This window comes from Nothobranchius furzeri, chromosome 1, assembly GCF_043380555.1.
Source record: "Nothobranchius furzeri strain GRZ-AD chromosome 1, NfurGRZ-RIMD1, whole genome shotgun sequence".
Taxonomy (NCBI): domain Eukaryota; kingdom Metazoa; phylum Chordata; class Actinopteri; order Cyprinodontiformes; family Nothobranchiidae; genus Nothobranchius; species Nothobranchius furzeri.
Window position 1 is genome coordinate 34,392,292 of NC_091741.1, and position 26,408 is coordinate 34,418,699.

The 26,408-nt window shown below is 44.9% G+C and overlaps 1 protein-coding gene across 2 annotated transcripts in view; it reads left to right on the forward strand.

Annotated features, from left to right (window-relative positions):
• mdm1 (Mdm1 nuclear protein) overlaps positions 1-26,408 on the forward strand; it is a 46,385-nt gene that overhangs the window by 5,704 nt on the left and 14,273 nt on the right. The window contains exons 3-11 of one of the 2 annotated variants that reach the window (XM_015962497.3): positions 317-448; positions 1,573-1,752; positions 1,826-1,923; positions 1,998-2,120; positions 4,827-4,988; positions 8,096-8,160; positions 8,239-8,326; positions 22,787-22,998; positions 23,074-23,196. In XM_015962497.3, coding sequence (XP_015817983.3) covers positions 317-448; positions 1,573-1,752; positions 1,826-1,923; positions 1,998-2,120; positions 4,827-4,988; positions 8,096-8,160; positions 8,239-8,326; positions 22,787-22,998; positions 23,074-23,196 — 1,183 coding nt within the window. The remainder of the gene's footprint in view (positions 1-316; positions 449-1,572; positions 1,753-1,825; positions 1,924-1,997; positions 2,121-4,826; positions 4,989-8,095; positions 8,161-8,238; positions 8,327-22,786; positions 22,999-23,073; positions 23,197-26,408) is intronic. The other variant, XM_070542845.1, reaches the window with a different exon arrangement.

Here is a 26,408-nt window from a genome sequence, read left to right on the forward strand (position 1 = left end):
CGTTGCAGTTGCAGGCGGTAATGGTCAGAAATTCAGCGGGAGCGGGCAGGAGCGGGATGAAGAAAACAGTCCCGCGCAGGGCTCTACTGCTGCGTTTGTGTTTCTATTTTTTTTAATGAATTCGATTAAAAATAAAGGCGCCCGGCCCGGCCCGTGTCCGAGGTAATTACACAGTCGTTGACCCGAAGCCCGGCCCGAGGGCCGTCATGCCTAGGGCTTCAGTGCAAGGCTCTAATCCCAAACATAGCAAACAGTTCAAAATCTGTGTGGCTGTGAAGTTGGGGCTCATTTCTGAACTTTCTCTACGTTCCTGCAGGGATCTGTAGAGAACCAGGTCTCCAGCATCGGAAGAGGCCCAGTTCACTTGGTGCAGCCCGGTCCTGCAGCTCTCGCTTCTGTCCTGCACATGATGCAGCTGTTATAGCTGACAGAAGAGCGCCCACTGCTGGTAGGAATATGTAAAATCTGTTAAAAGGCAAACTGCAGGTTAGAGCCTCCTTTGAGCAAATACTTAGAGAAACCTAACAGTCATGTTTTTGGACGGTGGGAGGAAGCCGGAGTACCCGGAGAGAACCCACGCATGCACAGGGAGAACATGCTAACTCTACGCAGAAAGATCCCAGGCCGGGAAGCGAACCCAGGACCTTCTTGCTGCAAGGCAACAGCTCTAACCACTGCGCCACTGCTCAGCCCATCATCACATCTTATTGGTCATAATTCATTTGCAGTCGTCGCGCTATAAAGTGTGATGCTACAACAGCAAAATAGTCAAATAAAAAACAAGAAAACCAAACAAAGTGCTTTATTTATCCGGTGTTCATGTTGAATTTGGTTTTTAACTTGTTAGCTTCATCTCTTTAGGTTTTACCTGCAGTGTTTCCTCTGTGGGTACTTACTTAGTTATTGACAATGTTATGAAATCTAAAAAGCATTGTGCCCAGGGGCCCCTGCAACGCTGATCCGGCCCTGCTATCTACCTGAAAACTTCCTACTGGCCACACTGAGCTTCAGGCAGGATTAGCTTATAACCCCCTCATTATGCCAGAGTTTAAGATGATTTTAAAAAGCCTTTTTAGAAGCTTTTTACCACTTCTACTCAATATAAGGGGCTGTTATGTATTGTAAACAAAATGCACATAATAAGTGTTTCTAATAGTATTTTTTAGATAGCAATTTATATGAAATCAAAATAAAATTTAAGCTGCTATTTGCTCTTTAAGTTATTGAAACACCACATAAATGTTTTAGGTCAGAGTATTTCCCTTTCTAGCGTGCTTGTGGACTGTTGGAGGCCGACATTGGTCGTGAGACGGCTTAAAAAGCTGCCAAGAGCCGGTCCCACTGGACGGCCACAGACTTACAAATTACTTTTACGTGATTGTGTTTACGACGAGGAATTTGGCTAAGATGGCCGAAAATGGTCTGGGCTTAAAGGCAACGATGGCTCAGGGGTTAGATGTTCACCCTCTGACCCGTGAGATCCAGTCATGAATCCAGGTGCTCCCCCCGGTAACAAACTGCTGCAAACATGTTTTTGTTTCTGCTACAGTCAGCTAATCAGTTCCTCTCCAGCTTCCAGAAACCACCCAGCCAACATGAAGAAACGTTCCCCAGACGCAAAAGCACCCCTGCCTCCTGGATCTCCAGCAGTGCCGGACACTCCCGTAGGACCACGACCTGCTGCAGACACCAGAACTCAAGGAACACCAGATTCTGAATCGGCAGTGAGACCTGCGACTGGTGCAGAAGCAGGTAAAATAGCAAACTTTTAAATAAATATTTTCAATGTCTTGCCTGTCTGCTTACAGCTGTTCTGTCCCCTCAGGGAAGCCACGCCCATCAGAGCTTGGTAGCCAGTCACAGCCCAGCAGAACGGTGAACGGTGAAGCTCCCACTGAGCAGCAGCAGCCATCAGCACACCAGGTGAGCCACCTGAAACCTGTCAGCATCCTGATGAAATACCCAGAGAAGCAGCTTCTCATAGACTTGTGCTGCAGGCTGACCTGACGCCGACACGGAATGTGGGGCTCAGGTCACGGGGTCAAAGGTCAGAGTACAGTAGACAGTTTGGGTGGAAAAAACCTGCACCTGCTGCTTCGCCACTACTGACTGCTGAACAGGTGAGAGTGAGTCACATTTAGTTAGTTTGGTCTTTTTACACTGTTATTGTTTTTGTTCCACCATGACCACGACTATTTTCCTCTGAGGGATTTCCTAATTAAATAAACAATAAACAAAACTTACAAATAGCAGCGTGTTAAGATTTAGTTGTTAAGCTGCAGCCGGAGTCAGAGGATGGTCCCAGGGCTGAGTTTGATTTGATTTCTTTAATTAGATTTTTATTTGAACGTTAAAAATAAAATTGAAATAAAAGAAATATTTACAGACAAAACATACCAGAAAATAACAAAGAAAACAGATATAGCTCTCAAGTCTGCTTAGTTGCAATAAAAATGAATAAATCTTTCATATTTGCTCGAAAAGGAAGAAGCTAATGCTAATTAAATCCTACCCCGAGTGACTTGACAAAATACACAATTGTAAATATTGCTATAATTCAAAGACCTCCAAATCTGAGACCATGGTTCTCGACCGGAAAAGGGTGGCTTGCCAACTTCAGGTCGGGGGAGAGGTCCTACCTCAAGTGGAGGAGTTTAAGTATCTCGGGGTCTTGTTCACGAGTGAGGGTAGGAGGGATCGGGAGATCGACAGGCGGATTGGTTCGGCGTCTGCAGTGATGCGGACGCTGAGCCGATCTGTCGTGGTGAAGAGGGAGCTGAGCCAGAAAGCCAGGCTCTCGATTTACCGGTCGATCTACGTCCCAACCCTCACCTATGGTCATGAGCTTTGAGTAAAGACCGAAAGAACGAGATCGCGGATACAAGCGGCCGAAATGAGTTTCCTCCGTAGGGTGGCCGGGCTCAGCCTTAGAGATAGGGTGAGGAGCTCGGACATTCGGGAGGGGCTCGGAGTAGAACCGCTGCTCCTCTGGATCGAAAGGAGCCAGTTGAGGTGGTTTGGGCATCTGGTCAGGATACCTCCTGGACGCCTCCCCGGGGAGGTGTTTCGGGCATGTCCTGCCGGCAGGAGGCCCCCGGGTCGACCCAGGACACGTTGGAGAGGTTACATCTCCAATCTGGTCCGGGAACGCCTTGGGGTCCTGCCAGAGGAGCTAGTGGAGGTGGCCGGGGAGAGGACGGTCTGGAGCTCCCTAGTTGGGATGTTGCCCCCGCGATCCGGACCCAGATAAGCGGAGGAAGACGATGATGGCTACAATTCAATTACTCTCCATGTCTAAATAATCTTCGATCATACATAAAGTCTCATTAAATAAAAATAAATAAGTAAAAACCTCACCCATCAAAACACCCCCGTACCGAGCACTCCAAGCTGTGTTACATCCATGTACTTTTGCAGTAGGGTTTTTTGTATAGCAGTATTTTAAACTGATCTAAAGTCACACAACATTTATCTGTTCCACTAATTCACTCCACAGACCACCATGCACATGTGCCTCATAGCTGTACGTACTGCTCTCCTCCTAACTCATAACCCCAGGCCTGTCAAAAAAACACTTAATATTTTCTGCTAATTGATTATTTCTTGTTCTGTACATTATTTGTCCAGTTTTAAATTGGACACGATCCATTAATTTAACGATTTTAGATGAACTAAATAATGGATTTGTGTGCTCCAGACATCCCACTTTATGAACGGTTCTTACAGCTTTTTTTGAAACGTACAAAGTGGTTGTAAAGTGCTTTTGTATATATTTCCCCAGATCTCCACACAATAACTCAAATATGATGCAACCAGTGAACAGTAGATGCTTTGTTATGATTCTGTGTTCAGCAAATGTCTCGTTTTCGCCATAACAGCAAAACTTTTAGCCACTTTTGTTTTTACGTGTTTGCTGTGAGGCTTCCAGCTAATTTTAAGATCCAGCATAACACCAAGAAATGTATATTCATGCACCCATTCAATACCTGTTATCCACCAATATTTGTATTTGTAATCTTTGGTTTACTTAAATTTATCGACAATTTATTCATATCAAACCACAGTTTTAAACGATTAATTTCTGATGTTATTGTCTGTAAGTTGTTGTAAAATTTCCCCAGAACTAAAACATTGGTATCATCTGCAAATAATATAAATGTAATTATTTTTGTCGTTTATATGGATTATGAACGTTTTGGGCCCTAAAACTGACACTTGAGGAACACCACAATTAAAATCCCTGTAAGCTGATTTATATTCACCCATTTGTTCAAACTGTTGTCTATTCTTTAAGTAACTAATTATCCAGTTAAGTCCCACTCCTCTAATACCAGTGCTCTGGTTTTGTAAATACAATCTTGTGGTCAATGGTATCAAATGCTTTCTTTAGGTCTATAAATATTCCTGCTGCATATCTTTTATTATCTATTGCATTTGAGATTTCTTCAACTAATTCTAACAATGCCAGAGATGTCGATCTTTCTTTTCTGAAACCGTGCTGACTGTTCGAGAGCAGTTTGCGTTTCTCTGATTTTAGAGAACTGGGATACAAGAGAAACAGGTCTGTAATTTGTTAAATGTTTTATACATTTTATGCTTTTGCTATTTATACACAGCCTGTCTAAAATAATGCAACAGCAAACCTGAAGTTAGACATTAAAACTATTTCAGACTGCAGATGTTTTAGCTGGAAGTCAGTAACAGCAGCGGGACGATGCTGTTCCTCAGAGTGACCACCAGGTGGCATCATCCCCACAAGCTCCAAGTTCAGCAGAATCACCCTGCTTGTTTTTGTTGACTGAATGACCTCTGACCCTGTCCTGTAGGCGCTGTTCTCCAACAACAGATCAGTCCCTCAATTTAAGATACACCCAGTCTCCGTGGAAACAGAATATAAGGAGAGTTTCAGGGGACTGGCCCAGCCCACCGGACCACACCCTTGGAAACACGTGGAACATCAGAGACTCCCACCATTCCACAAAGAGCTGGTGAACGTCACATTCACTAAAAATTCCTCTTTACAACCAAACTGAGGTTTTAACGTTTTTCATGGAATCAGATGTTCTTAAAACTAAAGTACCACAAAAGATGCTAAGTGCCAGAGGCACGTCTATTCACCTCAGACCAGATTTTCACTTTCAATGATAACCTGAGTAAAAACAGAGAAGATTAGTTATGAAGCTGAGTAGAGCCCTGCACTGAAGCCCTAGGCCCTCGGGTCGGCCCGGCCCGACGGCCCTCGGGCCGGGCTTCGGGCCAACGACTGTGTAATTACCTCGGACACGGGCCGGGCGCCTTTATTTTTAATCGAATTCATTAAAAAAAATTGAAACACTTAAACCAGGGGTCGGCAACCTGTTCCCATCAGAGAGCCATTATTACCCGTTTCCCACAGTAAAGAAAACACTGGGAGCCACAGCAGCCGCGGTGTTGTGGGCGGGGCCTACCCTCAGACAGAGGGAATCCAGATGCCCTACAGGCCTCACCCAGTAAAGATTAAGGTCAGATGTCATGATTCTACACATGGGCCTTTTCCATCAGGACCTACTCGGCATAGCTCGACTCGTCTCAGCGCAGCTGGAAGTTCTTTCCACCCTTTTTTCAGTACCTGCCCCCTCAGACAGAGTGCTGCTCACAACAGGTGACAGCAGCCGGTACCGGTCGCTCGTGTACGTCAAAGTTATCTTTCATAAGAAGATAATCAATAAATCGATTTATATAAAGTGGATCCAGAAGTTGTAGCCCGTCTCTGCCTACAATATTTAGATATTTTTCACCCTGTTGGTGGTTTTACTGAGCAGGCGCCACTTTTGTCATACGTTTCTTTTTAACACATGTTTAGACTGTTCAGAATACAAATCCAGGCTCTGTCACGTTTGATTGTTGTAATTAAACTTTGTAGGTGGGGAAGGTCAGAAAAGGATCCGATCATTTTGTTTTTCCCTCATTTACAGCGACGGAGATAACGGCGCAGTGCGCCTGGCTCTGGTGGTAATCAAGTTTAATTTGATCAATTTTCACAATGAAACAGAACAGTTAAAAGCAGGGCTTGTGTTGACCGGACAGTTCCCATATTTGACCGTTTATTTTGACGGAGAAAGAATAGAAAGAATTACCCCGACGCATGCAGACGAACTGACACTTTATTCTACGCACATCGCAGATGTAGTTAAATCACCCAAGAAAAGATTCCCATCTGAACATCTGAGCTGGACACCGCTCAGCGCAGCTCGCTGTCAGCGTGCACTACATAAGGTCCACAGCGAGCTGAAGATGTGGAGAGGGGCTTGGAGTGCGTCGCAGAACCAGAGCGCATGCGGGAAGATTCCTCCGAATGATCTTCCCGCTGATCTGAATCAGATACGGCTCTCTGTGTTTGTAAAATAATGAATGGATATTTAAATAAAATGCTTTATATTTTACTGAATTAATTTTATATCTGTAAGCTAATTCTAAATGTAAAGATTGTCTGCGTAAACCTGAACAGGTCCAACCCAGTCTTACTGTGAGACCGGGTTGACGGGTCACGCTTGTGCGTAATCATAGGCGCTTCCTGAGCTGAAGAGGATGTGAGATTCTCCTCCTGGATGTGTCGCCACATTGGAGACAGGAACAAGCACTATTCAGCCAAAGTTTCATAATCAGGGAACATTTTCTAAGTGACAAGTCTCTCTGAGAGACCGGGTTTGGAAAACACTCGCTTCACACCTTCCCGCGTGCGCTTCAGTTCTGCGATGCGCTCCAAGCCCCTCTCCACATCTTCAGCTCGCTGTGGACCTTATGTAGTACACGCTGACAGCGAGCTGCGCTGAGCAGTGTCCAGCTCAGATGTTCAGATGGGAATCTTTTCTTGGGTGATTTAGCTACATCTGCGATGTGCGTAGAATAAAATGTCAGTTCGTCTGCATGCGTCGGGGTAATTCTTTCTATTCTTTCTCCCTCAAAATAAACGGTCAAATACGGGAACTGACCGGTCAACACAAGCCCTGCTTTTAACTGTTATGTTTTCTTGTGAAAATTGATGGAAAAAGATAAAATTTAACTTGATTACCACCAGAGCCAGTGCGCCGTTATCTCCGTGACGGTAAACGAGGGAAAAACAAATTGATCGGATCCTGCACGTCTCTTAACACATTGGTCAGGATTGACGCACTTTGTTTTCATTTAGTTGGTTAAAAAAAAGTCGGGCTCGGGTCGGGCCAGAGAATCCTGAAAACCTTTTCGGACCGGGTCGGGCTCCACCCCCTCAGGCCGGGCCGGACACGGGCTCAGATTTTAGGCCCGTGCAGGGCTCTAAAGCTGAGTCCAGGCCCACCAGCTTCACTCAGACCTGTAGAAGTAAGTCACTTCAACAGAACCCGACAAAGGAAGTTGGCTAAAAGATCTCAAAAAGCAACACACTCTGCTCCTTTCTGAAGGATTTCAGGAACAAAAGAACCCAGATGCCCTACAGGCCTCACCCAGTAAAGATTAAGGTCAGATGTCATGATTCTACACATGGGCCTTTTCCATCAGGACCTACTCGGCATAGCTCGACTCGTCTCAGCGCAGTTGGAAGTTCTTTCCACCCTTTTTTCAGTACCTGCCCCCCCTTTCCTTACCGAACACGGCTCGGTTCCGCTAAAACTTGTCTCAGCTGAGGGGAATTTGCTTTCCCACATCAAACAGAGACACAGATCCAATGGGGGGTTGCACCTATGGCACTCACAATCTTTACCCGACTAAAAAGTAGCGTGAGGTGAACTGCACGTCTCACAAAAACAAAAAACAGCAGTGGAGGGGAACGCTCTGCTCAGTCTCTGGCTTCTTGTCAGACTGAACCAGAAAAAGGCCGCAGGCAGAGAAGTAGCACAACAAAGCAGTTGGGGGAAAATACCGAACCGTGCTGTTGGAAAACGCCAACTGCCCAACTGAACTTACCCCCTCCAAGTTACACCGAGAAGTGCTGATGGAAAACTCTAAATGTGGATCCAAGGAAACCGAGCCAGGCCAAATACACAACATCACTCACTGGATTGTTCGGACCAGGACTTACAGGGTGTCCACTCCCAACAGTTCCCTCCCAAACACCTGAATGGGATGTTTCTACCTGCAGGCCCACAGCGGGAAGGAGGCGGAGCACACCAAAGACAAACCTCCTCAGGTGTATAAAAGATGCAGGTGTGTATCTATCAGTTTGTGTTTTATGGTTTTTATTAGTTTATGATTCAGGCATAAAATCTGCTATGTGTCTCGCAGGACGTTGACAGAATATCAGTCCAGCTTTCGTTCTGATTTCTACAGGAACCCAGAAGGAGGCGGAGCCACTGATGATTTCACTCAGCAGGTCAGGACTGAATTATTGTCTCACCTATGGTTGGCTTGTCCTGTCCTGCTAAGTGGGTTTGAACAAGACTCACTTGAGCAGGGACCGCCAACCTAGGGCCTCCAAGAACCACGAGGTGCCCACGGGCCTGTTCTGAAAGTAGCACAGCTCACTATTATAGTGTCTAAAGTCTTCTTTTCTTTTCACACGTGCATTGATCTAGATTTGAAAATGACAAATTGGACAGCAGTAGCTCAGGGGGTAGAGCGGGTTGTCCAGTAATCGGAAGGCTGCAGGTTCAATCCCGGCTCTGACCAGAGATTTCTGCTGTTGTGTCCTTGGGCAAGGCGCTTAACCCGCCTTGCCTGCTGGTGGCGGTCGGACGGACCGGTGGCGCATGTGCTTGGCAGCCTCGCCTCTGTCAGTGCACCCCAGGGTAGCTGTGGCTACATCGTAGCTCATCACCACCAGCGTGTGAATGTGTGTGTGAATGGATGAATGACTGGTTGTGTTGTAAAGCGCCTTGGGGGGTGCAGAACCAAGGAAAAGTGTATTTCACCTCTGATTCTTTGTGGGTAACTATGGAGGCCCTTCGTTGGGTTCAAACCGACTCTGCAAATCTGCAAACAAGCTACGTCGTTAATACTAACACGAGCATGGAACGGTCACCACTCCCTCAGGTATCCTCACTGTTTCCACCACCACCAGAACTGAACACCCGCTTAGCTACAATAAACGAGAGAGCTGAACACCAGTCACTGTTTTCTAGGTCCAGACGTCTTTAGTTGTTCATCACTTCAAATGGTGTCTTTTTGGGACTCTGGTAGTTTGTCCTAAAGCTGAAGTGGTAGCAGCCGGCTGTTTCTCCTTCTCCGATACTACTGAGCGGAGAACCTCTCACACCAGTTGTGTTCTGGTGCTGAATATGTGAGTATGCGATGAGTCGAGGACCCAGGCGTTTCAGTGAGACCGACAGCGGGAAGGTCCGACGGTGGCCATGTTATTGGCAGAGGTTTTTACACAAGTATGAACGAACTATTTTAACCGCCACAATGTATTTATAGCTATACTATGAGGCATGAAAATTTGCTTTAATTTAGCTTGTTTTCCAAATTTGCCATTGCAGCTTTAATACTTTGGATGTGCTAAAGGCTACAGAGCTGGAGGTTGATGCCTGAGTGTTTAAGGAAGAGAGCAAAGGAGACGATTGTAATTCTGCATCTATTAAAAACAAGTGATCTGAAGCAGAAAATGGTCTTAGGCTGAAAAGCTTCTAAAGAGTGTTAAGTCCAGTATGGCTGCTCATTCCTGTTACCTAGGTGATAATAACTGATTCAAGATTACAAACAAGAGATCTGAAGGAAATAAAAAGAAAATTCATCACTGAAGTTTAATGAACAGCCTCTAAGGATGTTTTCATATTTAATCAAGCTGTAATAGGGTGTGTGTGTGTGTGTGTGTGTGTGTGTGTGTGCTCTGTCTTCTCCATTCCCAGTGAGTGTAACAGATTTTTGCATCAAGGAGTGGGGTGCCAGCCAAGTCTCTCTCCTGACATATAAGATCAATTACAGTGATCGGTTAACCTTGATAAGTACAAATTCCCTACAAAGGACACAACATAGAATAGTCTACACCCTTCTTCTTCAAAGGAGAACTTAAACCAGAAATTACCCGATCATCAACTCACATCACACACCCAACAACATACAACATGGCGGCTTATGGGGCCTCCTCACTAACCATTCATTAGTGTCAGCGACGGGGAAGCCACCAATGTACCCGCTCTGTGCTCGGCGGCACTCTTACAGTCAAACTCAATATTGTTCTTACTCACGGAACCCGACTTTTCCCAACGGGTTTCGTGGTTCTCGCAGAAGAACGTAAGCACCGGGGTCCAACAGGCCTGACTCAGAAGTGGAACCCATGCGAAACAGCTGCGCGCCCCACCGAAACGGCGATCGCGTCCCGGCGCCCTCCCAATCTCCGCTGTGGAACGGCGCTCCTGTCTCTACTCCGTTTTATCGTCCTTTCACAAAAATTCTCGTTATTATTTCAACACTACTTGTTTCTATCAATCCTTTTCTTATCGCTGGTCTGTGTCTCTCCCTTTGTCAGCGAGGCAATCAGACACACCTGATCAGGTCACGCCCCCCCCCCCTTTTTAAAGACGCGCTCGCCACAGAGGACATGACGTATGGAAGCAGATGAGACAATAAAATAAAATAAAATTACCTGAACTGGCAAACTGCCACAAGTCATGGTGGATGGCTGCTTATACTGAGCCAGGATCCTCTGGAGGTTTCTTCCTGTTAAAAGGGAGTTTTCCTCTCCACTGTCGCTGCATGCTTGCTTAGTATGATGATTGCTGTAAAGTCTCTGACACTAGTCAGTGACTCGCTGCGACCTGCTGGGTTCCTTATATAGGAAACTTGTTACTGATTAATGAACTGACCTCATTTGGAACGTTTACCGTGTGAAGGTCCTTGAGACGACTTTAGCAATAGGTGATTTGGAGCTTTATATATAAACTGAATTGAAAAACGTAGTTAGTAGTTGGTATGTGATCAGTGAAGGGCTACATGTAAAATGAGCAGTTCTGTCTGTTGATAAATTCTGGTCTGCAGCCACCTGTGATGTTAGTGAGAGTGGATCGTTGGTCTGTCAGATTTATCAGGAGGATAGGAAGCAGCTAATCGAGCAACTAATGTTTTGTCCCTGATTCCTCTAACCGTTGTGGCATTTGGGAAACGTGTGTTCATGTGTGTGTGGCTGAAGAGACCTCAACGCGCTCAGCAGAAAAAAACCACAGTGTTTCCTTTCAAGGAAACAACTCTCAGTTACTCACACTCAGATGGGTTTCCACCAGTCTTGTGGAAATTTTTCTTGAGGAGGGGGGTTACCTGATGCCTCAGCATCAGTTTAGCTGAAAACATCAAACGTGAGAAAATCACCTGCTTGTTCACCGACTGTCAGCAGGAAATTCAACTTGTTGTTTTTAGTCCCTTTGGACTCCAGGGTTCTACTGCTGATTCCTTCCACCAGTATTTGTTGGTCCTCGTCTGGTTTGAGTTCAGTTTGCTCTGAAGAACCTGGAAAACATCAGAAATGCTGTCTGGTGTTGGAGTAACTCCATGCAGCTGGTAGAGCGGGGGCTTACACTGAAACAGGCGTTTTTAGGCCGACGTGTTCTAGTGTCGCATGTAGATTTTACCTTTAGATTTTAGGCGAGCATCGAGTTGAACTGGAGCATGAACTCCAAAAAGCTGAAGCTCCATCTTCACTTCGAACAGAAACTCGGCAGATGCAGTGAGTCACTGACTGTAAGCTCAAAGATGAACTTTCATACGGATACAAATGCTGAGCTGGCATCTTGAACTTCCACAAACCCTGAAGAGTTTCATGTAAAGTGAATAAATGCAGAGTGGCATGAAGGTTTCTGTGGGCTGACCTGCATCAGCATGCTCCACAAAGGTTATATAGAACAGTTTATTCCCACTGGGCCAGGATGTGTTTGTTAGGGTGCATCTGCACTGATGCAGAACACATTTTCACTTGAAAGAGTATGGAGAGCCCGGCTGCATTAAAAAGGGTTGCATTTGATTTTGAAGACATTTTTCCCCAAAGCTGCAGTGGTGCACTGTGGCCTTTATTAGAGCTTTTCCTGCACAAGCAAACTGGTGTCTGCTGTGACGCAGTCTCATACGGTAATGTCTATTAATATAAAACAGATGAAAGCCTGACAGACGGAGTAGGAGGGATGATCAGCATCAAAATCACACTTGATGTCAGGGTTAGGTTAGGGACAGTCTGAGGTTAGCTTCAAAAACTGGGTCAGGGGTTATTCAGGGTTTGGACTGAGGTCGGGTTGGTCAGGTTTACCAGAATCAACAACTAAAGCTGGAATTACACAACCAGAGCAGATGTGTCAATGCTGTGATCAGGCCAAGACAAAAAGGGGATGACCAGTTGCTTTATTGGACTCAAACAGTTTTTACGTAGTAAGACAACTATCAAAAGATGTGCCCGTCAATGAAAGTGTTGTACACAGGATCATGCTGTCATAATGGTGAGTCTGAGCAGGGCTGTACGTTAACATTTTTAGCCAACAGCACTGGTGCTTCGAAGGTCGTAGGTTTAGTAGCTCAGAACAAAGGTTGTGGCATACCATACCACGTTATTTGCTGAGCGCTTTCAACACGGCATTACAACCGACCAAAGCGCTGCACATAAAACAAATACTACAAAACACAAGCTAAAATAATCGTGTATATCATATGAAGTAAAAAAGATAGAGTTAAAAGAACAACAAACTAAAACCAACAGAACAAGTGAAACCAGAATATAAAAACACAAATTTAAAATCGAACAAACAAGGTGGAAAAACAAAGGATGAGTTAGTGCCTTATGGTTTGGGAGTTGAAGGCCAGGGAGAAGTAGTGGGTTTTCAGGCGTGATTTAAAAACGGCAATAGAGGGTGCTTGCCTAACCTGAAGAGGTAATGAGTTCCACAAACAGAGGTTTAGTGGAGTCAGTGGGTTTAAATGAAAAATATATTTGACAGTTGTCTGCGTATAGATGGTCTGAAACAACATGCTGTCTGAAAATGGCTCCCAAGGGCAGAATATAGAGGCAGAACAGTTACGGGCCGAGGATGGAACCTTGAGGAACCCCCCAAGGAAGGGAGAGTGACTGGGATGAATAGTCATCCAGCATGACCCTGAGGGACCTGTTAGAAAAGTAAGACCTAAACAAGTCTAGGGCCGAACCTGAGATGCCAGCCCAAGTGTGCAGTCTAGTAGGGCTGCAACAAACGATTATTTGGATAATCGATTAATTGGATGGGGTCTCGACACGATTAATCGATTAATCGGATTACATGGGGAAATTTTTAAAAACTGCTAGGGAAACGTTATTTCTCTCCTTCCTTCACTTTATTAAACACAACATTATTAGAAAACAGTTCAATAGCAGAAAAACAACATGCCATCACCTAAATTGTCTTATAAGGTGTATAGACAGAGACCCTAAGCTACATCTATCTGTGACCTAAAATGCTTGGTCCAAGTTAAACAGCTTAAGGGCAATTCTCATCTGTTTTGTTTGATCTCATCTGTTGACATTTATTTTAAATGTAATTAAACATAGGCTGTGAATTAATCAAAATTGATCACTATTTCCAAAAATGACTGAAAAAATACCAAATAAAACAAAAGTAAATGAATGCCATCCTCCTTGTGATGATGCCCTGGGCAACTGCCATAAAGTCACATCAAGAAATGCTGCTGATCATTCCAATGATCCCAAATAGACTCACATTAGGCCACATGAAAGCAACTGAACCCAAAAATATATTAACCAGTAAATAACTGCACTCTCACACAACACGCCTGCAGCAACAGTTAGGACTCCTCCCTCCCTTTTAAAAGCGTTTTTGCTTCTGAGGACATTGTGGTTGTAAAACCACATGCTAGTAGTCTGGCCCCGGTGTGATCAACCAGTTTCTGCGGGAATGTGACGGCGGAACCAGGGCCAGATTAACACTTTATGTTGTTTATGTGCTTAGCAGACGCTTTTACCCAAAGCGACTTACAATTTTTTTTTTTTTTTTTTTTAACCTATAGGGCATGTTGTGATCTGTGGGGGAAACCGGAGAACCCGGAGAAAACCCACGCATGCATGGGGAGAACACGCAACTCCACGCAGAAAGGCGAGTTTTGAACCTGCGACCTTCGTGCTGCGAGGCAACAGTGCTAACCACTGCGCCACCATGTTGTACCCTGGGCAACAATATAGGGCTGCAACAAACGATTATTTGGATAATCGATTAATCGGATGGGGTCTCGACACGATTAATCGATTAATCGGATTACATGGAGAAATTTTTAAAAACTGCTAGGGAAACGTTATTTCTCTCCTTCCTTCACTTTATTAAACACAACATTATTAGAAAACAGTTCAATAGCAGAAAAACAACATGCCATCACCTAAATTGTCTTATAAGGTGTATAGACAGAGACCCTAAGCTACATCTATCTGTGACCTAAAATGCTTGGTCCAAGTTAAACAGCTTAAGGGCAATTCTCATCTGTTTTGTTTGATCTCATCTGTTGACATTTATTTTAAATGTAATTAAACATAGGCTGTGAATTAATCAAAATTGATCACTATTTCCAAAAATGACTGAAAAAATACCAAATAAAACAAAAGTAAATGAATGCCATCCTCCTTGTGATGATGCCCTGGGCAACTGCCATAAAGTCACATCAAGAAATGCTGCTGATCATTCCAATGATCCCAAATAGACTCACATTAGGCCACATGAAAGCAACTGAACCCAAAAATATATTAACCAGTAAATAACTGCACTCTCACACAACACGCCTGCAGCAACAGTTAGGACTCCTCCCTCCCTTTTAAAAGCGTTTTTGCTTCTGAGGACATTGTGGTTGTAAAACCACATGCTAGTAGTCTGGCCCCGGTGTGATCAACCAGTTTCTGCGGGAATGTGACGGCGGAACCAGGGCCAGATTAACACTTTATGTTGTTTATGTGCTTAGCAGACGCTTTTACCCAAAGCGACTTACAATTTTTTTTTTTTTTTTTTTTAACCTATAGGGCATGTTGTGATCTGTGGGGGAAACCGGAGAACCCGGAGAAAACCCACGCATGCATGGGGAGAACACGCAACTCCACGCAGAAAGGCGAGTTTTGAACCTGCGACCTTCGTGCTGCGAGGCAACAGTGCTAACCACTGCGCCACCATGTTGTACCCTGGGCAACAATATAGGGCTGCAACAAACGATTATTTGGATAATCGATTAATCGGATGGGGTCTCGACACGATTAATCGATTAATCGGATTACATGGAGAAATTTTTAAAAACTGCTAGGGAAACGTTATTTCTCTCCTTCCTTCACTCTATTTAACACAACATTATTAGAAAACAGTTCAATAGCAGAAAAACAACATGCCATCACCTAAATTGTCTTATAAGGTGTATAGACAGAGACCCTAAGCTACATCTATCTGTGACCTAAAATGCTTGGTCCAAGTTAAACAGCTTAAGGGCAATTCTCATCTGTTTTGTTTGATCTCATCTGTTAACATTTGTTTTAAATGTAATTAAACATAGGCTGTGAATTAATCAAAATTGATCACTATTTCCAAAACTGACTGAAAAAATACCAAATAAAACAAAAGTAAATGAATGCCATCCTCCTTGCAATGATGCCCTGGGCAACTGCCATAAAGTCAAATCAAGAAATGCTGCTGATCATTCCAATGATCCCAAATAGACTCACATTAGGCCACATGAAAGCAACTGAACCCAAAAATATATTAACCAGTATATAACTGCACTCTCACACAACACGCCTGCAGCAACAGTTAGGACTCCTCCCTCCCTTTTAAAAGCATTTTTGCTTCTGAGGACATTGTGGTTGTAAAGCCACATGCTAGTAGTCTGGCCCCGGTGTGATCAACCAGTTTCTGCGGGAATGTGACGGCGGAACCAGGGCCAGATTAACACTTTGTTGTACCCTGGGCAACAATATTCAAGGGCTCCATCATCACGACCCGAGGATCACCATAATGTGGTCACATACAGAATATTTTACTGTAATATGCAGTAAATATACTCAATACTTGAATGCCTGACAACACGTAACCCGCCCAGAGTAACCTGTGACCCACCTCGTGTGGACTGACCAATGAGGAGAGGGTCTTAACTTGAGGCCCTCTCTTCATTGGTCAGTCTGCATGAGACTGACTCTCAACTGACGTTCAGTCATAGGCAGCGAAGCGTCTCTGTGCAGCGCAAAAGCCCGGGTCGACAGTTTGTTTAATGTAGGGTGATCATATTTCCATTTCCAAACAAGAGGACAGGGGATCTGTGCCTATGACGTCACACTATGGCAACACCACACAAACCATGTTGGGACCCATTTTTTGTAAGAACTAAATTAATATCAGATTCTGCCAATAAAAGGGCTCTAAAACAATTCATATGTAAATATTTTGCATATTTACTGCAAAATCTCATTTTTCTGCTTTAGTGCTGCAACAAGGTTTTATTAATAATAAATTATTATACCTTTTGTTTTACTACAGCATCGGTACGCTTCCTGTGCACAGATTATTAAGGATGCTTGTTTCAGCTGTGAGATTAGACGATAGGATCAATGATAAAATAAGTTGTCCCACACTCCATGGAAACTTTCAGAGAATCCACAAATAGTGGCTTTCAAATGGTTTTGTTACTTTTTACAAGTTTAGAAAAGCAGCAGATGAGACAGCATGTCTGATCATTTAGTTCTTCATCTGATAATATTAGAACATGTCAGTAATGTCTGAGGGGCTTTTATTAACACCGTATAACTAACACTACTGGAGAGGGCATGAATTACACAGAGGCTTCTGGGGAGCCTAGTTATTTGGGGGGGGAGCATTTTGCCTTGGCCCCCAAAATGTCTTGAAACGGCCCTGGGTGTGTGACTGAGTTTTGAAGGTGATCTGAATTGTATCAGATGTATAAATACTACATGTGTATAACTTATTGTTTTTTACTGGTAAAAACGTGTAGTGGAGATAAATCTACCTACATTTTACTTTTCAACACTTTGTTTTGTTTTCTTGTTTTTATTTAACTATTTTCCTGTCCTGTCTGTCTCTCATCTTCCTGCATCTCCTCTTAATTCTCCAGAAAATCTGTTGCCTGGATTCTTACCTTTTCACCTCATCAGTTACTTTTGAGCAGATCAAAGGGATCTCCTGACCGAAAAGCGGAGAGCGCGTTTTCGATGCTGCGTGAGGTGACATCACCACAGCACAGGTGATGAGCTCCGCAGTAGCTAGCTTCAGGCACAAATAAGACAGAAAATAGAGAATATGTGCGGACATGAACGATCGTGTGCTAATTATAGTTTTTTGGTTGCGCCACTTTGAGAATGGACCGTGCGCTGGAAGCAGCTGCCTGGATCGCTGCGCAACAATGCGGAACCGGTTCGCAGCAGCGCAAGTCTGCCGGCTCTCCCTCGCGCTGATCTGCGGCTCTCCAATCCAATCCAATCCAGTTTATTTATAAAGCACTTTACAAGACCCAGCACAGGAACAAAGTGCTGTACAGAAAGTACATTAAAACAATTGACTAGAAAGAAAACAGCAAAGATAAATAAAACACATGATACATAAAATTAAACTAGCCCTATATTAAAAATAAAAACTTGATAAAACCGCATTTGAATCACCTAAAACAGCTAAAATAAAATAAAAAATAGAAACCAACATCTCACAAGGTATTAAAAGCCAGGGTAAAGAGGTGTGTTTTCAGGAGTGCCTTAAAAGCAGATAAGGAACTGGCCTGTCTTATCTCTAAAGGAAGTTCGTTCCACAGTTTTGGGGCTGCAACAGCAAAAGCACGATCTCCTCTAAATTTACGCTCAGTCCTGGGTACAATCAGGAGCAGCTGATCAGCAGACCTGAGAGAGCGGGAGGGAGTGTAAGGCTGTATCAGATCAGAGAGATAAGAGGGGGCAAGGCCATGAAGACCTTTAAAAGCAAATAAAAGAATTTTAAAATGAATCCTAAAAGAAATGGGCAGCCAGTGAAGTGAAGCTAAAACAGGGGAAATGTGCTCAAACTTTCGAGTGCCAGTTAAAAGACGAGCTGCGGCATTTTGCACTCTCTGTAGCTGACTAATACATGATGCACTGACCCCAATGTAGAGTGCGTTACAGTAATCCAGCCGAGTGGTTACAAAGGCGTGGATCACTGTCTCAAAGTGCTGCCGTGAAAGAATTGGCTTTATTTTTGCCAGCTGCCTGAGGTGAAAGAAGCCAGATTTTACCACCGCCTTAATCTGATGTTCAAACTTCAGATCACAGTCCACTTTGACCCCCAAGTTGGTGACAGTTGGTTTAACAAACTGGGCCAAGGAATCTACAAACACATTGGGTGTCTCAGTAGGACTACCAAAAATCATCACCTCAGTCTTTTTATCATTGAATTTTAAAAAATTCACAGACATCCAAGCCTTTATGTCGTCAAGACACTGTAGTAATGGCTGTATGAGGTTTCTGCCTTTTTTCTTTAGAGGGACATAGATCTGACAGTCGTCAGCATACAAGTGGAAGGCAATGCCATGCTTTCTCAATATAGAACCGAGAGGAAGAAGATACAAAGAGAAGAGGAGGGGGCCTAGAACTGAGCCCTGCGGGACACCACACAAGAGCGGAGCGGAGGACGACACATAGTCACCAAGACTGACACAAAAAGTTCGCCCCGCCAAATAGGACCTGAACCACTCCAGAGCTGTGCCGCTAATGCCCACCCAGTGCTCTAAACGAGAGAATAAAACAGCATGATCCACAGTATCAAAAGCAGCTGTCAAATCTAAAAGCACAAGAACAACACAGTCCCCAGCATCAGTAGCTAAGTATATGTCATTAAAAACTTTTAAAAGGGCTGATTCAGTGCTGTGAAAGGGTTTAAAACCAGATTGGAAAACCTCTAATACATTTTGCTTTTCCAGGAAGGCCAATATTTGGCTATGAACTACCTTTTCAAGAATTTTAGAAAGAAACGGTAGTTTGGAGATAGGCCTGTAATTCGCAAGATCCTGCGGATCAAGAGCAGGTTTTTTAATCAGGGGTTTGACTACTGCATGTTTAAAATCTTTAGGGACAACGCCTGACCTCAGACTATGGTTTACCAGCTCAAGAACCAGAGGACCAACTGTAGGTATCACCTCTTTTAAAAGTCGAGGAGGAACAGCATCATTTGGAGACCCTGCAGGCTTAAGATGACCAACAGTCTCCTGTAGAGATGACAGAGTCACAGGCTCAAACCTGTCAAAGACAGCAGAGCAGGAAACAACGACTGAGGGGTCATGAGCACAAGGACAGATTTGAGCCCTTGTGGAGGAGACCTTCTCAATAAAGAAGAGTAACAAATTTTCACATGCTTCTAATGAGGGCTCAATAGAGTCAGCATATGGTGCACTAAGAACAGAGTTAATAGTTTTGAATAACACACGCGGGTTGTGGCAGTTAGACAAAATAATGTCCGAAAAGTGTTTTCTTTTGGCCTCTTTCACAGTTCTTTGATATTGACGCCAACAGTCCTTCAGCATCTGAAATGACACCTGTAGTTTGTCCTTTTTCCATTTGCGTTCAGCTCGACGGCAGTCGCGTCTGACAGCTCAGGTCATTTCGTTCAGCCAGGGCTCACATTTGGTTTTAGGCCGCCTGGTTTTTAATGGAGCCACAGTGTCCAAAGCAGTCCGACAGGTGGAATAAAACCAAGAGCTCAGATCATCAGTCTGGCTGCATAAAAAATCCGGGATCTGACAAATCTGGTTAAAGACTGTTGAAAAGTGCTCAGCAGTGGAGGAGTTAAAAACACGTCTGCACTGAGCAACAGCGCGAGGTTTAACTGAGGCACATACAAGAGGAACTTCAAACAACACAGGACTGTGGTCAGAAAACACAGCATCACAAATCTCTATGTTAAAACTAGGGAAGCCATGAGATAAAACAAGATCAAGTGTGTGTCCACGTTCATGTGTGGGACCTGCCACACATTGCACCAGATTAAACGAATCAATAAGGTTTAAAAAGCCCCTCGCCATGGGCATATCAGGGCAACACACGTGAATATTAAAATCCCCAACAATAAGAATACGATCATATTTTGGCATGAATTCAGCCAAAAAATCAGCAAAATCATCCAAAAAGTCCTTATTGTATTTAGGAGGCCGATAAACCACCGCACACAACACTGTGTGAGAGCAGCCCAGCTCAAACACAGACAGTTCAAAGCTGGTAAGCGACGGGGTTGGTAGCTGTTTACATCTAAAATGACTTTTAAAAATAGTGGCTATTCCTCCTCCTCGGCCCAACAAACGCGGGGCATTAAAATAGCAGCAATCGCCAGGTAGAAGATCTGAGAAGATGCTGCACTCACCGGCGCTCAGCCACGTCTCGCAGACACAGAGAAAATCCAGTCCTCGGGATGTAAAAAAATCCTTCAAAATAAATGTTTTATTCGCTAGCGACCTAGCATTTACCAGGCCAAACCTGGCAGTAAGCGGCGGGTCCCCGTCGCTAGCCGCCATAGAAGCCCGACACAGAGGCCGCAGGTTTTGCGGATTCACACCACGCCGGCGGGGACGAGGAGAGCAGGGTTTTCGAGGCTGGGACGTCCCATCCAGGCCGAAGACAGGTACCAGCCAGGCACAGACAGGATCCAACGATCGCCGAGAGAAGCAGATGTTTGGCACCGCTCCTTGTTTTCTAAATAAGGGCTTGTGAGAATAGCCTAAAGAAGCTTTCATCTTCACCAGGAAGCCGGCCCGGCGACCCCGGCGACGGCACTTATGCCGGGGTGGTGGATCTAGAACACGGCACAGGTGAGCCGGGATCTCCGATATTAGCGGGGGCAGAGTTTTATGTCCAGCTTGGTTCCATTTTGCCCAGCTTTTGACAGAAGGTCGGAGATCCAGTAGGGTTAGGCGATCATATACCAAGAGAGAGTTGGCATTTCCTACAATAGTCAATAAAATAAAAACAACCAAACAAAACACTGGTAGTGACAGACGGCAAGCCATGCACACCGGCGCCATCTTTCATCCCACTTCTATTCCAAACCTCTCCCTCGCGCTGATCTGCGGCTCTCCCTCGCGCTGATCTGCGGCTCTCCCTCGCGCTGATCTGCGGCTCTCCCTCGCGCTGATCTGACTTGCTCTGGTCTGCGCGCAACGGCGGGCGGGAAGGGGGGGCGCTTTTGGAAGAGTTGTGCAACACAACGAATTGATGACGGAATTCGTTGCCAACGCTTTTAGTAATCGATTTTCATCGAATTTATCGATTCGTTGTTGCAGCCCTACAGTCTAGAGATCAAGATGTTATGATCGATCGTATCAAAGGCTGCAGATAGATCCAGAAGTACCAGAACCACATGGAACCCTGAATCCAAGGCCAGAAAGATGTCATTAAACACACGAACACGAGTAGTTTCAGTGCAAGCACCTGCATAAAAACTTGTTACAATCTCTACAAAGCAAAAGTAGTTCTTATAATGACTTAAACACACGGACACACACCAGTGCATCTAACTAAAACACAACAACCACCACCAAAGCAGATTCCTCGTAGCGTGAGTCTAACTCACGTACTTTACAATAAAGCTCATTCAGAAACGTCTTCAGACATTCTTGTCATTGTAGTTTAAAAAAATGTTCTTTTATTCAAATTAGTGTAGATTTGTTCATTACAGAGGTCCGTCCTCAACGGCATAGACAAAGAAGAGTAGACACCACGCCGACCACTACGGTGTATGATAGTCACATTTTCGTGGCCTACTTTTATAAACTGTATGGTTAACGGGATGATTTAGCTAAGGCTTTAGCTCCGTGGAGATCTGGAGCTCTCAAACTGTGGTAGAGTGCCTTTCATAAACCCGCTCACACACTCTTATCCGGAGTCGGGTTGTGGGGGCAGCAGCCTAAGCCGAGAGGTCCAGTCTTCCCTCTCCCCAGCTACATAGGCTAGCTTTTCCGGGGGTTATCCCAAGGCGTTCCCTGGCCAGCCGAGAGACTTCAGCATGTCCTGGGCCGAGAGACACAGTCCCTCCAGCATGTCTTCCCTTCTGTCTCCTCCCAGTTGGACGTGCCCTGGAAAACCTCACCAGCAAGGCATCCTAACCAGATGCCTGAGCGACCGCAGGTCTACTCCAAGCCCTTCCCTGATGACCGAGCTTCTCACCCCATCTCTAATCACAGTGTTGTGGTTCTCTGTCCGGAGCCGGGATCGAACCTGCAACCTTCCGGTTACTGAACAACCCGCTCAACCTGTTGAGCTACTGCTGCCCGTAAACTCTGTGACACCTTAAATTCACCATCTCACCAGCTGTGCTGCCAGTCTCTCCATCTCCAACCTGGGCTTATGCCAGGGTCAGTTTTTTAAAGTTGCCATCATGTTTTCCTTCAACACAAAGTTTGCCCGGAAACGGTCCTACACAATAATCAGACTCCAGTGTGTGTGTAAGCAGCTTATATAAATGAGGCCCCAGGTACGTCCCTCCTACTGGTTGTGCAGCAGCAGGCTAAAGGTCAAAGGTGACAGATCATCTGCTGCTGTGGCCCCCAGACTCTGGACCTCTCTACCCCCGAGCCTGAGATCAGTGGACTCTGCGGACTCCTTTAAACTCACTTGTTCAGCCTTTTGTGGGACCTTCATCACCCTCTCCTTGTTCCTCCTTTCCCAGGATCCACTGATTTCCCTCTTTCATGTCCATTTCCTTACATTTTTAATCACAATTTTTTCTCATTTAAAACGTATTTTAATGAATTTAGAAATTGTTTTTTTATATTTAAATTTTTTGTTTTTGTGAAGCGCCTCGTGATGTTTATCTTGAGAGGCGCTATAGAAATGATTACCTTCTTCTGAAATGGGCCCATCAGAACTTTTTTTGTTCTGGACCAGGTGAGGGAGCTGAGGCAGCAAGCCCAATTGTACCGCCGCAGAGCCTGGGGAACTAACTTCTGCAGAAATCACCTGAGCCAGCTGCTGTCGGAGCACACGGCTGTGTGGGAGCCGACCGACACCACCGACTCCACCCCCCACCTGAATGATGACTTTTCACCTGAACCAGACAGCTGCAGCACTTCCTGTGTGGAAGCCCTGGACCTGGCCAGGTGAGAAGTGGCGGTATAAAATGAACCATGATCTGAAAACTCACCTGTGCTGATTTCTCTGTCTTTTCATTCCAGTAACTTCAGTAGGAAATCATCTGTTGTTGGTTCTGGAGAAACAAAAGCATCAACAGCTTCTCCTGGAGATCAGCATACTGCCTGGGAGGAAGAACAAGATGAAGAAAAAGAAAACACAGATGAGTATGTTCCATCGATCCTTGGTTCTTCACCCATAGTAAGGCTGATAGACATGAGAACCAACCTTTATGAAGCTTAGAGCTGCTTTATGGCTACTAGGGATGGGTACCGGATTCGGTACTTTTTAAGGGCCTGACTGAATTCCGTGGTACAGACTAAGGACCGATTCATGCGATATGAAACTGTGCCTTGTTTCAGTACCTTAAGAGTTTGGTACCTGACTTCCCAGGATAGACAGCAGCACATGCACAAGAGCGTTATGTTGTCAGTTGCTGTAGGCCAGCTGTAAACAGAACAAGCAGCATGGTAGAAAGAGCGCGCTCTACAGTTCGGGTCCACTTCACTAAATGCGATGGGTGATTGGGTGATGATGACAACATTGACAACTTCTAAGTGAGTTATCATAATCTGGTAAAAAAAAAAAATTAAGATTGTGTTAGCTTGATATTTGAGCTTCCGTTGCTATCAGCTAATGCTGCGTTCACTTCCTCCCCGGAACATGAAAATTCCCACTTCTGAATAGGAAAAATCATCTGTTTGTAAATGAACGGCAGAAGGAATGAAGATACACAGAGATCAGGTGGGGAACCTGAAATAATCTTACTCATGTTAAATGTCCAATAATTAAATGCCTCAAAGGTAATACTGAAAGTGTGTGTAAACCTGAGGTGACGAACAGGATAACAATGCTGTTTTGGGCTGGGAACCTTTTTCTAATTTGCACCTGTCCTGCACCTGTATAGGAGCATCTAGTTAACATTTTCCACAAAAATAAACAACCAATCATGAACAAGAGTCTGCTTCTAGACCTGCAGAAAGAGAAAAACAACACACAACAATACAACAGGAGCAAGCTAACACTGCGTCAACCTGATAAGGAAATGTAAAAATATTGTTTTACTGAACAATCACGATAATAACTCACAGTGCATTTAGTGCCAACCACAGCCTTAAGACATGTGTTGAACGTTGTTACGTCCCCGACAGGAGGTGTTAAAATGTGAAGGAGGGGGCAACATAAGAAATGCAACAGTAGAGTTAAAATGGGTTTAATTGTTATAAAAGTTTCTAAAAACAAGTTCAAACAGATGGAGAGCATTATTAAAATAATGCCAAAAAAAAAAAAATCAAGACTAAAAGGTTATCATTAAAAGACCAATTACCAACATTAAAGCACCTGGTTAAAACTTATATTAAAAGTTTTACCAAACAGAAGGCGTTTCCAAAATCCACAAGTTGATAATAAAAACCGACGCACTACGAAAACACTGAGTGTTTTAAATCCCAAAGTCGGTAAACTACGACGTTAACCTTAAAAAGAATACATAAACCAAAAAGATCACATAGATCTTCTAAACACACAAAAGGGGTTTAAAACAAAGCGTAAGGCCTGGAGGACAGCAGAAGCCCTACACTGCTGTCTCCCAGACTGCTGAAGGCACCGCCTTTTTATCCCAGGTGTGGGTCATCAGCAGGATTCAGCTCAGCTGTGCTCCTCAGCAGCCTGGAAGAGAGGAGGGGGAGGGGCGGTGTCAGGCTGATCACCAGGGCTGGGTGATCCTGACTCCTGCATCCCAATGCCCAGGCTGGTAGCCGTCACAACATGCCCAAGTCCATACTTATGAGAGCACCATGTGAGCACCTGTGTGTGTACACACGCTTGTTTATGTAAGGTTTCTCTATAGGAGCGTCCAATAGAGAGTGTGAGGGGCCACAGATCTGCCCCCCAAAGATGTGCAGGAGATGGAGGGAGCTCCAAGTCCCAGAGATCCAGGAGCTGCTCCAGAGTGCAGGGACCCCAAGGAGACTGTAACCAGAAAAGCCCCTGCCCCCCTTCGAGAGGGGCAGAGGAATGCCCCGGGGGGCCACAACCAGCAGCTGGCAGAGCCCTGGGGATAACAGCGGCAAGCCCACAGGCCCGCCTGCAGTCTCCCAGCCCCAAGCTGGCTGAGCCCGGAACCCAGCGACCCAGGACTCAGAGGCGACCAGCCCCGCCGGGGACCCAACAGAGCCCAGGGACTCAGATCCCACCAGGCAGCCACTGGGATCAATCAGACAGATGCCAAAAATCTTAAACCCCCTGACCCGGGAGCCGCGAACACTCAGGCAGACCAAGGCACCACCCTCCACGCCAAATGTGGCAGGTGGAGGGGAGGCGAAGATGTGTAGCAACACAAGCAGTCCCAGGAGAGGGGAGGAGTCAAAGGCCCCACCTGTATGCAGTCATACACAAACACAGTCACACACTCCCTCCCTCATGCTCACACATACACATACAACGTAAGATTTACAAAAATGAACGCTAGACACCCAATCATGCTCAGCAAACCACCACCCCAAACAGGCGACCAGCAGTTTTAAACTTTCATGTTTTCGTACTGTTTGTTTTTAGACGCGTTATTGGGATTATAAAATCAACTGTTTCATTCAGTTTAATTGAGTTTATTTATATAGCGACACGAGTCGTCTCAAGGACCTTCACACAGTAAACAGTCCAGTACAGGTCAGGTCATTAAGCCAATCAGTAAAAAAAATTCCTATATAAGGAACCCAGCAGGTTGCATCGAGTCACTGACTAGTGTCAGAGTCTTTACAGCAATCCTCATACTAAGCAAGCATGCAGCGACAGTGGAGAGGAAAACTCCCTTTTAACAGGAAGAAACCTCCAGAGAATCCTGGCTCAGTATAAGCAGCCATCCTCCACGACTCACTGGGGATGGAGAAGACAGAGCGCACACACACACACACACACACACACACACACACACACACACACACACACACACACACAGTAGTGTTTCTATGGTTACATTGTGATTTCTTAGTAAATATTCTATTTGGTGAGAGATAAACTTTATTGTATTTATCCTAGTGGATCTATAATTAAACGGGTAAACTAGTAGTAGCACATCCAACGTCAAGGAAAGCAAAAAGCCATTATCAGGAGAGGGAGAATGTTTAAGTGGTTAGCAGCAGTGTGCTAGCCGATGGCCCCCTCCATGAGGCCACCACAGCTCAGCAGAACATCGTTGTAGCTTCTTCTGGGGAGAAAAACACTTAGAGAGAAAATAAAGTTAACAGCTGAAATAGCAGGAAATAATACAGTTAATTCATTTACTGCCAATGATGACTAAAGTCGTCATTTGCATTTTGTTACTGTGTGAGCTTTATATGTGCAAAGGAGGATCTTAGGGGCAGCAGTAGCTCAACAGGTT